General features: G+C 38.9%; 1 protein-coding gene across 4 annotated transcripts in view; it reads left to right on the forward strand.

The window, feature by feature from the left end:
* The window catches only part of LOC121329486 (DENN domain-containing protein 2B-like), a 66,363-nt gene that overhangs the window by 25,588 nt on the left and 26,544 nt on the right, over positions 1–14,231 (forward strand). For 2 of the 4 annotated variants that reach the window (XM_041275056.1, XM_041275055.1), the window contains exons 3-4: positions 6,398–7,636; positions 10,289–10,434. In XM_041275056.1, coding sequence (XP_041130990.1) covers positions 6,398–7,636; positions 10,289–10,434 — 1,385 coding nt within the window. Of the gene's footprint in view, positions 1–4,547; positions 4,645–5,606; positions 5,747–6,397; positions 7,637–10,288; positions 10,435–14,231 lie in introns of those variants that run through there. The other 2 variants (XM_041275058.1, XM_041275057.1) reach the window with 2 other exon arrangements.

Genomic DNA, 14,231 nt, shown 5'->3' on the forward strand with positions numbered 1-14,231 from the left:
GGGGGAGCATGCACGTCCGCTGTTCTCTGTTGGAACCGTTTTTATTTAGCTAAATGAAACTCCTTGACCTGTAACAAATGTTGCTCCTTTAAAAGGACTGTAAAACAGGATGCCTATCACTGTAAAGAGTAAAATGACCTTCTAGAGCTCAGAGGCCTGGGTTGAGCTCATTGTACTGTCACTGTGGCTGGAGGACCCTTTCTCGGGGCGGACTGGTACATTTTCGGGTGTGTTAATTGGGCCTCTTTTGAAGTTGTCTTTGATCTCTGCAACTCGAAGCTCTTCCTCCCAGTCTGTTATCGGAGTCTGCAAACAGGAAATGGCCGGGGGCTGACATGCCCACAAACCTCTGCAGAAGCTTGGCTTTGATTAGCACCCTCTACAGTGTATGTGTGGCCCGTTCCAGCTCCAGCCAGTCGTTTGATATCTCAGAGTTGGACATCTCCACTCGCTGACTTGCTTATACTGGCCCAGTGCTCTTGTTTTTCTTTTTCTTTTTTTGGGGGGGTAAAGTTAATATATTATTCTTTGTGCTAAAGTGTGTTTCATTTTTTTTTATCTGTATGTATGCATACTGAATAGTATATACATATACTGTGACTATCTTCTGTGCTGTTGCACCCTGTTCTCACAAGGGAAACGTCAACACAGTAACGTCTTGCTGAGACTCTGGAAACGCTACCCAGTTAATGTTTTGCTCCACACACAGGCGGAGGTGCTTAAGTGTGAGAGGCCCCGAATTTGCGCCCGCCCTCCAGTTTTGTGTTGTAAAAAAAAAAATCTATGTTTGAAACAAATCCAGTACTGAAAAGGTGACACCTTTGTTGTTCTGTGGTAATGTAGCCGCAAAGCATGGTGGTTGATCGAGCAAAACGTTAACTGGTTAACGTTACCATAGCCTCATCAAGACGTTATTTTATTAACGTTTTCCTTGTGAGACCAGGTTGGCTATTCAACTATAACGATACAACAATTCTGAATTCAGCGGTTCCAGTTTAGTACAGAGTATATGCACTGTACTGTACAATTGTAACTATGCAATAACCAATATTTAGTTTCTATCAGTCATTTTATTATAGAAAGAGTGTGGTACGTTGTGTTTGTTCGTATGAAGTATATTTTAGAGACATCATAGCCATATACACACTTAAAATAAATACTGTATATTTTTAAGAAAGCCTTGTTTTCCCATACCGTACAACAAAGTACTTCATGCTTTAACCATCGTCATAGTTAGGAGGCAACCCCATAGCCTGTTACTTTAGTCTGCTATTAATTAGTCTGCTAAAGGAAGACTCCCCAAAGCTTACCATGGTGTAGCCAACACTCACAAGGTTCTGATAAATGTGCCTGTGGTGTATCACATTTACTGGACCTCATTGGTTAGTATTTAATATAAGGGTTTATGTGGTACTGGACTTTTTGCTTATAATGTTAGTTGTTCAAGGAATAAATGGTTCAGAAGCTAGTAGAAAAAAATGAATTGGTATGCAGTAGGTAAAAAAATAAGATTGCACAGCATAATGTTACCATGATGTTACAGTCGTTCACCAAAGAATGCCCCGTTGACATTTTAAAACAGCTAAACTAACACATTTAATGAATCTGCTTCATCTTCTGTTAGAAATAATACAGCTTGCAGAGACGTTCACATTTTTCTCCTTTCTGTCAGATGTGGCCTTTTACACTTGGATTTGCGTGCTTTTTCTCTCTCTCTCTTTCTTTACATGACTTCATAATGACAAGCCAGCACAAATGAACTGCTATTCTCCGTCTGTGCAGGTTAAAGTAAATACTGAATCAAACATGACTCAATAGAAAACCGGAACCTCATTTCAAGTACAGCATGCACCACAACGATGAAAACATGAATTTTCGAAGCTAGAAAGCCCACATGCAAAATGTTGTTGTCAAAGCTGAATATATTTTATTCAGTGTCCAGACCATTCCGTAGGGATTACAGTTTTTTACACTTGTAAAAAACCCTTCTAATCCAGGAACATCACAAGCATTTATAAAAGCTTTTATATAAATTGTGTTACTACCATTTTACAGATTCTATTTAAATAATTAAAACTGACCCCCCACTCCTTATGCTTGTCTGATTGGGGCCAGGCTAGCAGTGGGATTGTGAGGTTTGTTGCCACACAGAATCCAGTCCTGCAGAGCAATGTACTTGGTCTTGTTGAATCTCACATGCTATAGCAAAAATACCTAAAAAACCTCCAGAAGCAGTTTTATCTGCAGCTGATTTTCCTTTGATTTTTACATTTCAGCAAAACCTCCCTACCACAGGCCAAAGTATATAAACTCTGCTTTTAAAGTAAATTAAACACATTGCAAATGTTATGATTGGATATACATGTTAAATCTATTTGGTGCTGGACAGAATTGTATTATTTTATCCTTAACATGCAGATGCTAGTGATTCCAGAGTTGGCCCTGTCCTCTTTTCCTCATCTTCTTTTGTACCATACCGATACTGCAGAATTTAAAGTGCGAGTTACGGCTGTTTGTGATATCTGAATGCAGATAAAACTACAAAATATGTGCTGGATAAATATAACATAATGTGTCTACTGCACACTATACAGTAATATTATAAAAAGCTACATTTGCCTGGAAAATTACCTTTTATCTTTTTAAAGTACGCCACCTAAATGTTCAAGTAAAACAAGCCACATGCAACAGCAGCCTATGCATTTCACTTCTCTTTGGACTTTTGTAATGTTAGCACTGAATGGAAATTCAGCCTTTTGTGAATTAAGAGCAGATCTGTGGATGCCACTGGACTAATTAATAAATCCATACCTCCAGTGTTAGCCAGTAGTGTTAGCCAGTTCTCTCTGTACCTCCTGGAGTACAGGTTCTACCTGGTTTCAATGCAGGGCCAGAGAACTGTACAGTCATTAAAAACCCAGTCTCTTACTATTTTCTCTCACATTAAAGTGATTGTATCCTCCTTGTTCTTTTTGGTTTTAATACACCATCAACCCATATTGCATGTGTTTCCAGTAGTGCATGATTTAATTTTATAAAACGCCACCACAGCTTATTGGAAATGGACCTTATGTAAAGTTATATAGGATGATGTCAGTAAACTTTCATGTGCGCAGTGAATGAAGCATGGATGCCATTAGGGCTTGCTACTGTTGGTCTCATGGAGTCACTGTTTAGTTCATTACGAATTCTGGATTACAGACCATACTGTTTATATTACTGAGAGTTGTTTCATTTCTGCCTCTTGCTTTATCTGTTATCTGATGCTGACATACTGTAGGCATTCGCCAGGACGGTTGCCTTCAGCTTTACTTTAGATTATAAAGATACTCATAGCTAGTTAAAGACAATATAATATTGCCAATAGCATGGCCGGCCATGTGGCAATTGGCTCCTAAGGAAAAAAGTCAGCCTAGCCTGTCTAAGCTGCTGGTTGACAAGCATTTTCTGAATAAATAAATAGTTATTATTACGTTAAACTATGTTGTTTCTTTCTGTAGCCAATAATTAGCTTTATATGTGAATCCTAAGCAAAATTACACAACACACTGCACTTTGGCCTTGACTTAAGTTTAGTGGCCTTGGTGCCCCCTACAAATGTATTGAACTGAATGCCATCTCTCATGGTACTGCAGATACTTATAGAATTTATTTAATACAACCTGCGCTGCTGTTGAGACTTGTTTTGCAAAATGACGTTTCTGTACTGGGGTGAGTGCATTTACTTTTCTTTTAGTGATGATGAAACGCTCAGGATGTGAATGTCTGGCCCAATCTCCAGGATGAAAAAACAATGAGTAACAATGTATGTAAATGAAAAATACGAGTAGATGTCATCTCTTGCATCAACATTGTTGACTTAGAGTATGTTGAGTCTGTATTGGCAGTCAGATAGAGAACCAGGTGTTTAGTTCAGCTTTGATTTGAATTCAGTCAGTTGAGCTTCATTATATTTTTCCATAAGAGTGCATCAGCGTGGGAAACGGATTCATGAAACTGAAAGTCAGTTATTGTAAAAGCTATAATTCCTGGGGTTTGGTTTGTTCAGTTCTTGTGCTAGCAGTATAACATGCAGGGATATCTTTAACTGCTGGTTTCCTCTTGCATGCTTGCTTGTTGAAAGCACTTTATAAGATTATTTAGGGTAATTGATTTTTTTTGCAGGACGATGGCAAAGGGTTTGTTATGTGCTTAGTAACTTTGATTTGACCCAGGGCCCAACTTCGTTCCCATAAAGCAGCTCTAGAGGGGAGGTCTGAACATCAGCCACTTCCAAGGAAGGTTAGCAGCAGTGCCACAGACTCCCAGTAGGGGCCGTTGCAAAGGTACTTCATTGAAGCACAGGGAAAGCAGGAATACCAGAACCTACATGCAGAGGGTAGTTAGGCAGATGGCTGGAATGATTGGTTTTGGAACAAATGTGGGTCATTGTCCTCATTCTGGAATCATGCATAGCTAAAAGTTAATAAATTGCACAAGTGGCTTCAAATTCTGTTGCTTTAACTTTACAGCCCTTGTGAATATAGTGCAAATTTTTTTTTTTTTTTTATGTTTAACCAAATTTATAAAGAGTGTTGTGTTGGTGAAAATTCAGGAATCTAAATTGCTATCAGTGCTCTCAAAATGTGCTGCTACTCTAGTCACGTGAGTATTTTCTTAAAATTGTTTTACATAAGCATTGAAATAATCTGTCTGCATTTTTTTTAAATTATCAGAGTATAGGCCATATGCTGCTGGCTAGTTGATTACAGTTTTCAGATGTAATTAACTGTGTAGTTGTTGGACTTGAGCCTAGATCTGCCAAGTCCTAATTATGAAGAAAGCTATGTGCAGTACCTAGTAAAGATGAGGTGCACTACTGATAAATTACAAGATGTGATTTAAGTGTGTGATTGGATGACATACAGTATGCCATTTGCTATTAAATAAAATATAATATAATAGGTTTAAAATTCAAGCATTGATTTCAAATTACAGTTGGTCATGAGAACTGTTTTTCTGAGGCATTGTCAAAGGCGTTCTCCAATAGTACGCAAGGCCAGACATACCTGTGTCGTTGACAGATTTTAAGGAAACAATATGAATCACTTAACAAATAGAATGGGTCGGAATATTTTATCACTAATATGTCTCTGATTGGTTATGGGTCAAATAACATTGTTTGGTTAAATGTCACAGAGTATATATATATATATATATATATATATATATATATATATATTATATATATATATATATATAATGGTCCATTTACCACTTGAAAATACGCTGACTGACTGACTGTTATTGTAACAATGATGAAAATTTTCATTTACAGTTTACAAGTTTCAGACACCTGGGGACCACATCTGGTGTAAGACCAATTATTAAAGTGGCATATAGTTGGTACAGAACACTGATGCAGAGTTCTGAAATCTGAGGCTGCCAGTCAAGATTGGAAATATATTCACAAGCAACCAAACTATTTCCAGTTAAAAGGGAAATGGGTATTGGTAAGAGTGTACTGCAGGAGTTTTATTTGCCTCAACCTGTCCACTGAATCACTCTCTGTGTTTCATTCCAGTTTTCTGAAGTTTCCCCGAACTGCACCTAATTGTAACGTCAGAGTGTCATTATTCAGTGATCCTGTTGCTTAGATTTCACAACAGTGCTCCACTTCTCAGCAATTCTTTTAAAGTGCTTTAGGTGACAGAGGCATGAAGATTGGATGGGATCAGCGGTGTTTGGAAAGATACGTTAGGTTGAGGTGAGCAACAGGACATTAGGTAACCTGCCTCGGAGACGTGAGAAAAAAACCTAGTGCAGTTTCTGACATGACTGCAGGTTATTCCGTGCCACAGATAGCGAAGTAATTCACTCTGCTTCCCAGCTTGAAAGAAAGAATTCTGGTAAAGCACTGCTAAGGAAGTAGCCTAGAGTTGGATTAGTCAATTGAAGGTAATGTACTGTGTTTACATAATCATGTTCAGCTAATTGTAATTGCAATACAGTGATAAAAACATGCATATTATACTGTTCTTTCCTGTTTATGGTGACCTAAAGTACAAGAAAACCCTTGTCAGGTTAGCAGTTTCCACAGGCTGTTTTACAAAATTGGCCTTGCGTTTTCCATCTAAAATGAAGTGTTTTTTCATGTGTTTCTTAAAACTTTGTTGTATAGCGTAAATTGGTGTGCAATGTACCAGCAATGATACATTTATTGGCTTGCTGCATACCTTCGTCCTTTGTAGAATTCATAATGTTTGGGATCAGTGTTAGAAATGTTTGCATGGTACTCTTGCATTATTATTTTGTTAGACCTAATGTTTAAGAACCAGTTTCATTTCAGAAGCTACACGGAACAAAAATAAAAACAACATATTATTTAAGTTATTATTATTTTTCCTTCTCTCTCCAGGTGCCAATCAGTGTCTCCACCCCCTATTTCTTCCCCAGTGAAAGGTCTCACACACCCTCTGAGTGATAGTGACGAGCCCTGCCGGAAGGGAAGGTATGCCAAGACATCAGACTCTAAGCTTCTAAGTCTCAGGAACTGGAGCAATAGAGGCGTGACTCTGAGGAGTGGCTCCACACTGCCCTCCGACATTGACTCTCAAAACAGACTCCTGAAATCCGTCAGCATTGGCTGCCTGGACACAAAGCTGTCACTTTATAAACCTCTGGGAGGAGGCAAGGACCAGAAGGAGAACCATCAAGAGGACCCAGGCAACGATGGAGTAAGCAGCAACCAGCTTGGCTGGAGCACGCTGTCCTTGGGACCTGCCTCAAACCACAGGAGTCTCTCCCTGAGCAGGAGTAGTGTTTGTCCTCAGTCCCTGGGCATCCGGAAGAAAATTTCTGAATGGGAGTACAGGAAGGCAACTCCTGCTAGAATGAGCCTCTTTCTGGACAAGAGACCGCTTGGAGATAGAGTTGACAACGAGGGCTGTCCGAGCCTGCTGCCCTCCCCTTGCAGCGAGAAGACCTTTGACTTCAAGGGAATAAGGAGAATGAGCAGAACGTTCTCTGAGTGCTCTTACCCTGAGACTGAAGAAGAGGAGGCCTTGGATAAAGAGCCTCTCCCCAGGTTCGAAAAAAGACTGAGTAAGATCGAGCCGGCTAGTGCTTTCCTCCGCTCAAACTCAAGGAAGGAGACTTCAGCTGTGCTGAATAGGATACAGAAAATCGAGCAGGCACTGAAGGACAACCCCAGTCAGGGTCCTCCTCAGTTCCTCAGCAATTGCTATGGAGCGGACAAGGTGCGCAAGAAGTCCTTCACTATAGGCTCCCCAGATGATGCCGGAAGCATGTGCAACAGCAAGAGGGGCAGCTTCAGCTCTGTGGTAACGGAACCAGATTCTACCCCAGGGACTGATAAGGTTTCTAAAATGAAGCAAAGGTTCAGTGTGAGTTCTGAAAGCTCCTATTGTCCTGAACTGGTTCCCGAAAATCCTGACAACACTTCAGTAAACCCTGTACCCAAACCCAAACGCACCTTTGAGTACGAAGCTGACAGGAACCACAAAAGCACGCCTAGCAATGGACTAGCTCCCACCCCAACCTCTGCATCCCCTCCCCCACTTCCATCAACACCAGCACCACCTGTCACCAGGAGACAGAAGAAAGAGAGCATTTTCCACAGGAAGGTAAAGAACAGGTGAGAGTCTTTGAATGCCTTCATTTTGCATACTTGGACCAAGAGAGTTTTGCAGTCTATCAATGAAAGAACTTGCAGTTCTATGTACATGCTTCTTAAAGTTATGTGGTCTTTACCTGCATTTCACTTTAGGGGGGGAGTGCATTAACTGAGGAAATTGCAGAAAAATGTTTTGGAGATGCATGTCTTCATGCAAGTCCCATTCAGTTCACATTGGACTCATACCCAGTAATGCTATAAAGCGTTTGGTTGTTTGGTAAATTGTCAGACCCCAAGACCATTTATCTAGTCCTATATGTGTCACTGATACGTGCTCCAAGAATGCTGAAGAGGCAGAAGCTGCTAAATTAATGCAGTTAAATGTTTATTTTTCAAATCAAGAGTGAATTCTTTCCATGTCTGCTGAGACTTCTTATGACAGAAGGTTATTTAAGTGGCCTGAGAATATAGCAAAGGGTAAAGGACACAGGTCAGGGTTTGCTTTTTACTATTCGTTATATTTATTATGTTTATTTTCCATGTGACTTTTGTGTTTTCTTATTTTAAGTGCATACAGCAATGTTCAGAGTAACTCTGATTGTGCAGTGTTTATTTTGCCTGGACTCTGCTTTAATTTGAAAACAGGCAGTGTCAGGTGCGGCAGATCCAATTCATTTTCACATGCGCTGTTTATTTTACACGTGCTGTTTTAAAATATAGATTTTATTCAGGGTAAAACAGGTTAAAAAGGCATTGCATGGCAAAATGACATCAGTACTGCATCTCCAGCCAAGCCCAACCCCTTGTTTACTGTATTTTTCACATACCTCTTTATAGACGTGCATACTGATAAATCCTCTCCTGATCACTCGTTTTATCCTCAAGCTCCTCAATAATGCGATCCAAGTCATTATTTTATTACAATAGCATCTCAAAAAGCTCTGCAAATGTCTGTGATATTCTTTGAGAGCTGGATGCAGAAGCAGCTATCTTCTTTCTTATTTGACCGTGTTATCTCTGTGGTGCAGGGGCTAGCTCCATAGCTCAGATACGCCCTTTTTAAAATTTTAATTTTTTTTTATTCGGCTCCTATCGGTCTCATTCGGCCATTGTAAGGTTTTCTCTGCTTTTTCCTTAGAAAAAACGACTAGAGACCTGTGCTTTACGTCTTTTTGATGATGTCGGACAGTGTCCGACATTGGACTGGAAAGGGAAAATTGTAATGTCGGACCTGGTCTGACATAGGACTGCAAAGGGTTAATGGATCAGCTCCAGAGCGCAATCTTCACTTGATGAAAAGCAACATCATTTGAAATATAACCTTGTAGGTATTTTAAAGCATCTGAAAATTACTGGCTTAGGCATTGTGCTACCCCGTTATAATGTGGTTATCGGGGTCCATAATTAGGACACTGTGCTGTAGTGTTTTGCCTTATGACAAAGTTTGGCATTTTTGTTCTCACAAGCCAAATGAATACTGTAATATACTGTGGAAAATGAAAAAAAAAAAACACACAGAATTAGCAGGTACTCGAATCCATGGTTTATTGGGATGATTATTCCCTGGGCCACATCAAAAACAATAAACAGTCTTGCACTTTCACAGCAGCACATTCACACAGCAGCTTGTCTCTCTTTACGCTGCCTGCACTCATGTGGGCACCTCCCTGTATGTAAGTCAACTACAGTGACAGGAAGGAAAATAATGGTGCTATAAAGAAAGTCCTTTAATTTTACAACAAGGATCAAACGTGAAACCAAAGGTATAAACCCTATAATACAATCCAGTTGAAGCATTGTATAATTCAAAACAGACAGACTTTTCTCAATGGTAGCTGATGATCCCTGTCCAAAGCTGTAAAACATTCTGAATTTCATGTAGTCTTTTCAACAAGTTCCAAATAGCTTTGTGGAAACCCATTAATTTCAAACCCAGAGAGGAATGTTTTATAAACTGGTGGGAAAAGATGACAACAAACAGTATTTTCAACTGCAGTATCTTGGATAATTAAAACTGCAAAATGTAATGTTGTAATTGTTGCTGATTTAGAGTTATGATAAATTATCTAAGGAACAGAATCAAATTGCAAGAAGTTTGAAATTAAATTTCCAAGGTGTTTTGTATTGATTTATTTTACAAGTCTTCAGTAAACACAGGGCTAGTCAGTATAATGTTGGATTAGATGGTATTTAGAGGTTTTGGGTTTACTCTCTGTGTCTATTGCCTAGATGTAAGCCTGAAATTAGTGCTTTGGTTAGGGCTAGCATCTAGTCCAGTATGTGAAATAAATCTTTTCTCATTTAAACAGCAGAAATGACCAATTTAGAGAGCTTGTGCTTTCACTATTGTATGAATCCAGAGTAGGTACTGCTCTGGCAGTGTCAATCCAAGCTTTCCCACTCATCACTGCCAATGTGCCTCATCACCCCACATGCTAATCAGAGGTGCCTGTTAGTATAAGCATACTGTTTCAAGCTGAAGTATCTCACACTATTAAATGTTCAGGATTTGGTTTTGATCTCCTAAAGTGGTCTCTTGAATGCTATCGATGTCAAAATCATTTATAATTTTTTTTTTTTTTTTTTTTTTTGACGTTTCTACATCCTGGCTGATTAAAAGTAGAAAGAGCAAACCATTTAATGATGCACGGTTTTGTTACTTGTGTTTATTAGAAAATCCTTGGAGTTTGAAGATGCTGCAAGCCTCCAGTCCTCTCACACACCCTCCCCGACTGAGAACGGTACTGCCTCCCCCGAGACCCTCAGTCGACTCAGTTCCAAGAGCACTTTGCAAGAGAATGCTTATGAAGACATTGTAGGTAAGAATTTTCCATGCTGATATTTTTCGTTTGTACTTGTGCCCGGGCCACACACAGCAGTAGTCAGTAGGGCTTTCAAGCTGATGCTGTAATACTGAATGTGTTCATGCTTTGTTGGCTTTAATTACATGCTGGGAAATATTGCATATTTACTGTATGTGGATCTTTTCAGCCAACAGCAATAACTATAAAAGCACATACACACAATGGACTCAACAAAATGCAATAAACTAGACTCTGTAATACTCATACAACCATTGAAGTTACATTAAAGTAGATTAAGTACAGTAATCCATCACTAACCACGGAATTCATGTATACACGGTTTTCTTTTTGTGTACCAAGTTGCCAACCGCGGCATATAGATTTGTGTATACATGGTTTTGCACGGAAAAATATGCCGCAGCTGCATTTGCTTCCGCGGCATCTTGTGTATTCTTCATCGCACACATCTCGCCAGCATCTCACCCTACCAGTACCAGCATCATCTCTCGCTTAGTCTCGTGTACCAGTCATAGTAGTATGCACATTGGGTCTTCAATCTTAACTTAGCGTAACTGTCACCAGTCAACAACACCCTGGCCTTCAACTCTAGGGATTCAGGGTAAATAAAACCTTAATTTTGATTACTTTTTACATATTAATTACCATTATGTTACAGTATTTGCATTGTTTTTATGTTACTGTATTTTTCATTTGTGTTTAGTGAAGGAAAGTGCAACTTAGATAGGCTTTGATAAGTGTAACCGCAGCCATGTAGAACCTAACCCCCTATTTTCCCATAAGCTCTAGTATTTACCAACCACGGTTTTGCCAACCACGGTGGTTTTCAAGAATGTAACCCCTGCTGTTAGCGAGGGATTACTGTATTTAAATATACAAGCAGGCTGTAGTGGTGACGTCAGACCCGGAAGAAACACATAGTACTGCGAGGCGAAATGTGAATTGCGCGGTTTAATAATGAAATAAAAGGTTTTAAACAAAAAACAGCACGCGGCGCTTGAGGCCAAAATAAACAGACAAACAAAATGGACTAACACTAAACAAACAGTGGATGAACAGATAAACAAACACAGTGAGTCAAAATAAACAAACAGGTATCATGCTGGTCCTATCAACACACAATAGAGATTGTTATGAATTATGATTATTATTATTATTTAACTTTATTTTGCACCTCCTCTCTCTCCCATTCACTATTCACCGAACACCCAACCCAGAGTGTGTGAAACATGCATCTATATATACTGTTGTGCGGGATTCAATTACTACTTAATTATTCACTTGAATCCCAGCACGTGAACTAATTTGTGCAATCCCCATGCTCACATACAATTACATACTTTAAATGCATGTGAAGTGATTGTGCAATCCCCTTGCGTAAATACAACTATATATTTTAAATCACTTTTGCTACACAGACCCATTTATATCTATACACCAACATTAACACTCCACACGTAACACAGAACACATAAATACGCACAGGGGCGGGCACTTGGCCACAGCCAGTCTGTGTTTTTTTGAGTCCTGCCGGTGAATCATGACTTGGAGACATAGAAGTGTCACCTTATGTAAACATGAACTATATAGTGACATCGGGAAAACTTATACAGGGCAACTAAATGCTGTTTAATGCCACCATGGTAATCAACAGAGCAGCTTGGCCACACAAATTGTACATTACTAAATTAATTAAATTTGTAAACATTTTATTTGAATGGCAGTCCTGGCTAGGAGTTCATAAGTATGGACTGTATAGACCACTCTTCTGTATACCATCCAACAGGAACTAATTGCTCTTTTTCATTACATATTATATGCTTTATGAATGCTTGTTCTTATGTAAACAGTATCTAGTCCCTTTGCTTATTTATGGAAGGAAATAGCGTTTAGCAAGCATGAAAAATGTATTTAATAATGAATCCTTTATATATATTAACAGGCATATTGGAGTATGCCTGTTAATCTACTGTATGCACTGTAACAGGCTGTTTCCATGGGCAGCATGAAAGTGATTGCCAAGAGTCACATGTAGGTTATATAATGTCTGTCTTGCTGTGGGTCTGTGCAATTTGACAGTCACGGTTCAAATTTATATTGCATCCCCTATATGTGTGTAGAGTCTGCTTTGACTGATATAAATAGTTACGACTTCAGTAAATGAAGTATGAAAAGATTTTGAGTTTATTTATTTTGTTGCTGTTTATGTTAAGAGTCAATTCAGGCTACTTCATAGAGATGTCCAATTATCTCTGGCAGCACAACTGTACTTCGGAGGGTATGATGGCAGAGTTTTAATAAGGCTTGGTTTTAATAAGGCTCTGTTTACTGAAACTGACAAAAAAAAAAACCAGGACCCTGAACTTCACATATCGATTCTTATTGTTGTATGTTGTAGCTGACAGCTTATGAATGCCCTGTTGGATTGACCTGAAAATATGCTTACAACTTCATAATGGTTTGGGAATGAAAAAAAATGTACCCCCAAAACCGATCAGCTAAATAGATCTGGGAACATAATCATTAGCGAGTGCACAATAGTGTGCTTTGCAGTGGTAAACAAACTCCCTTGTACTGGAGTTATTTATTAAGTCATGCTGAAACTTGACAGCTTAAGCCATGCGGATTTGAAGGGACTCTTCTGGTCAGCCTAGAGTTTCCAGTTATTATATTTACAATACAAGGGCAACTTAAAAGTAACAGAAAATAGTTAAAACTGCATCAGGGAAACATGTGTACCTCTGCCCTTCAGCAACTTTTGTGACTGTATTGGGTAGTATTTACATTATAAGGCAACCCTGGTAATTATTGACTGTTTAGTCATGCTTATTGGCTACTCTTTCTATTTTAAGACAAATTATTGTGAATGGTAAATAAGCCATTGTCCTAATTTCTGCTTTTCAAATTGTGTGCTTATCTATTACCATCATTGTAAATGTTATATAAATAACACAGTTCCTCTGAGTAAGAAATCTTGATTGATTGGGGAGGGGTTCTGCTTATAATGAAGTGTGACATTGCAGTTTAATTGGATCTAGCTCTACTTGGTCTTTTAGGTCATGTTGTAAGTTTTGAATTAAAATAAGTGCCAAAATCCTTAGAGTGAGAAAGAGTGCATAGCTATGGTAATAACCCCAATCAGGCCATCTGGAAAAAAAACAAACAAAAAAAAACTGTTACTTGTTCTGTTACGCATACATGTCGTTGGTAATATAAACAGCTGTCCTTCTGTTATGATAAAATTCTATGAATTGCTTTTAGTCCTTTATCTGAAGTGATTGCAGTGTTTCTAATTAGCCTGTTTACCAAATCCAGAATTCTCGGATCTACAGTATGTTATTTTACAGTTAAAAAAAAAAAAAAAGTGTTTGTTTTAAAGCCTGCTAAGTTTTAAGGCTGTCTCCACGACACTATAAAAATACAGAACACATATTTTACATTTTTAACTGCTGAGTAAATGACTCGGCAGTTGACGCAGGGAAATTGTTGTGGATTCACTTGCTCTAGGAAATGGATTGGGAAATCATCGATTGGTATTGACAATGTCGACCCAAGGGACTTTTTCGACCTGAAAAAAGAAACAAGGACCAGGGGTCACAAATGGAGATTAGACAAAGGGGCATTCAGAACAGAAAATAGGAGGCACTTTTTTACACAGAGAATCGTGAGGGTGTGGAATAAACTCCCTAATAATGTTGTTGAAGCTGACACCCTGGGATCCTTCAAGAAGCTGCTTGATGAGATTCTGGGATCAATAAGCTCCTAACAACCAAACGAACAAGATGGGCCGAATG

This window comes from Polyodon spathula, chromosome 17 (assembly GCF_017654505.1).
Source record: "Polyodon spathula isolate WHYD16114869_AA chromosome 17, ASM1765450v1, whole genome shotgun sequence".
In the NCBI taxonomy this organism is placed as follows: Eukaryota; Metazoa; Chordata; class Actinopteri; order Acipenseriformes; family Polyodontidae; genus Polyodon; species Polyodon spathula.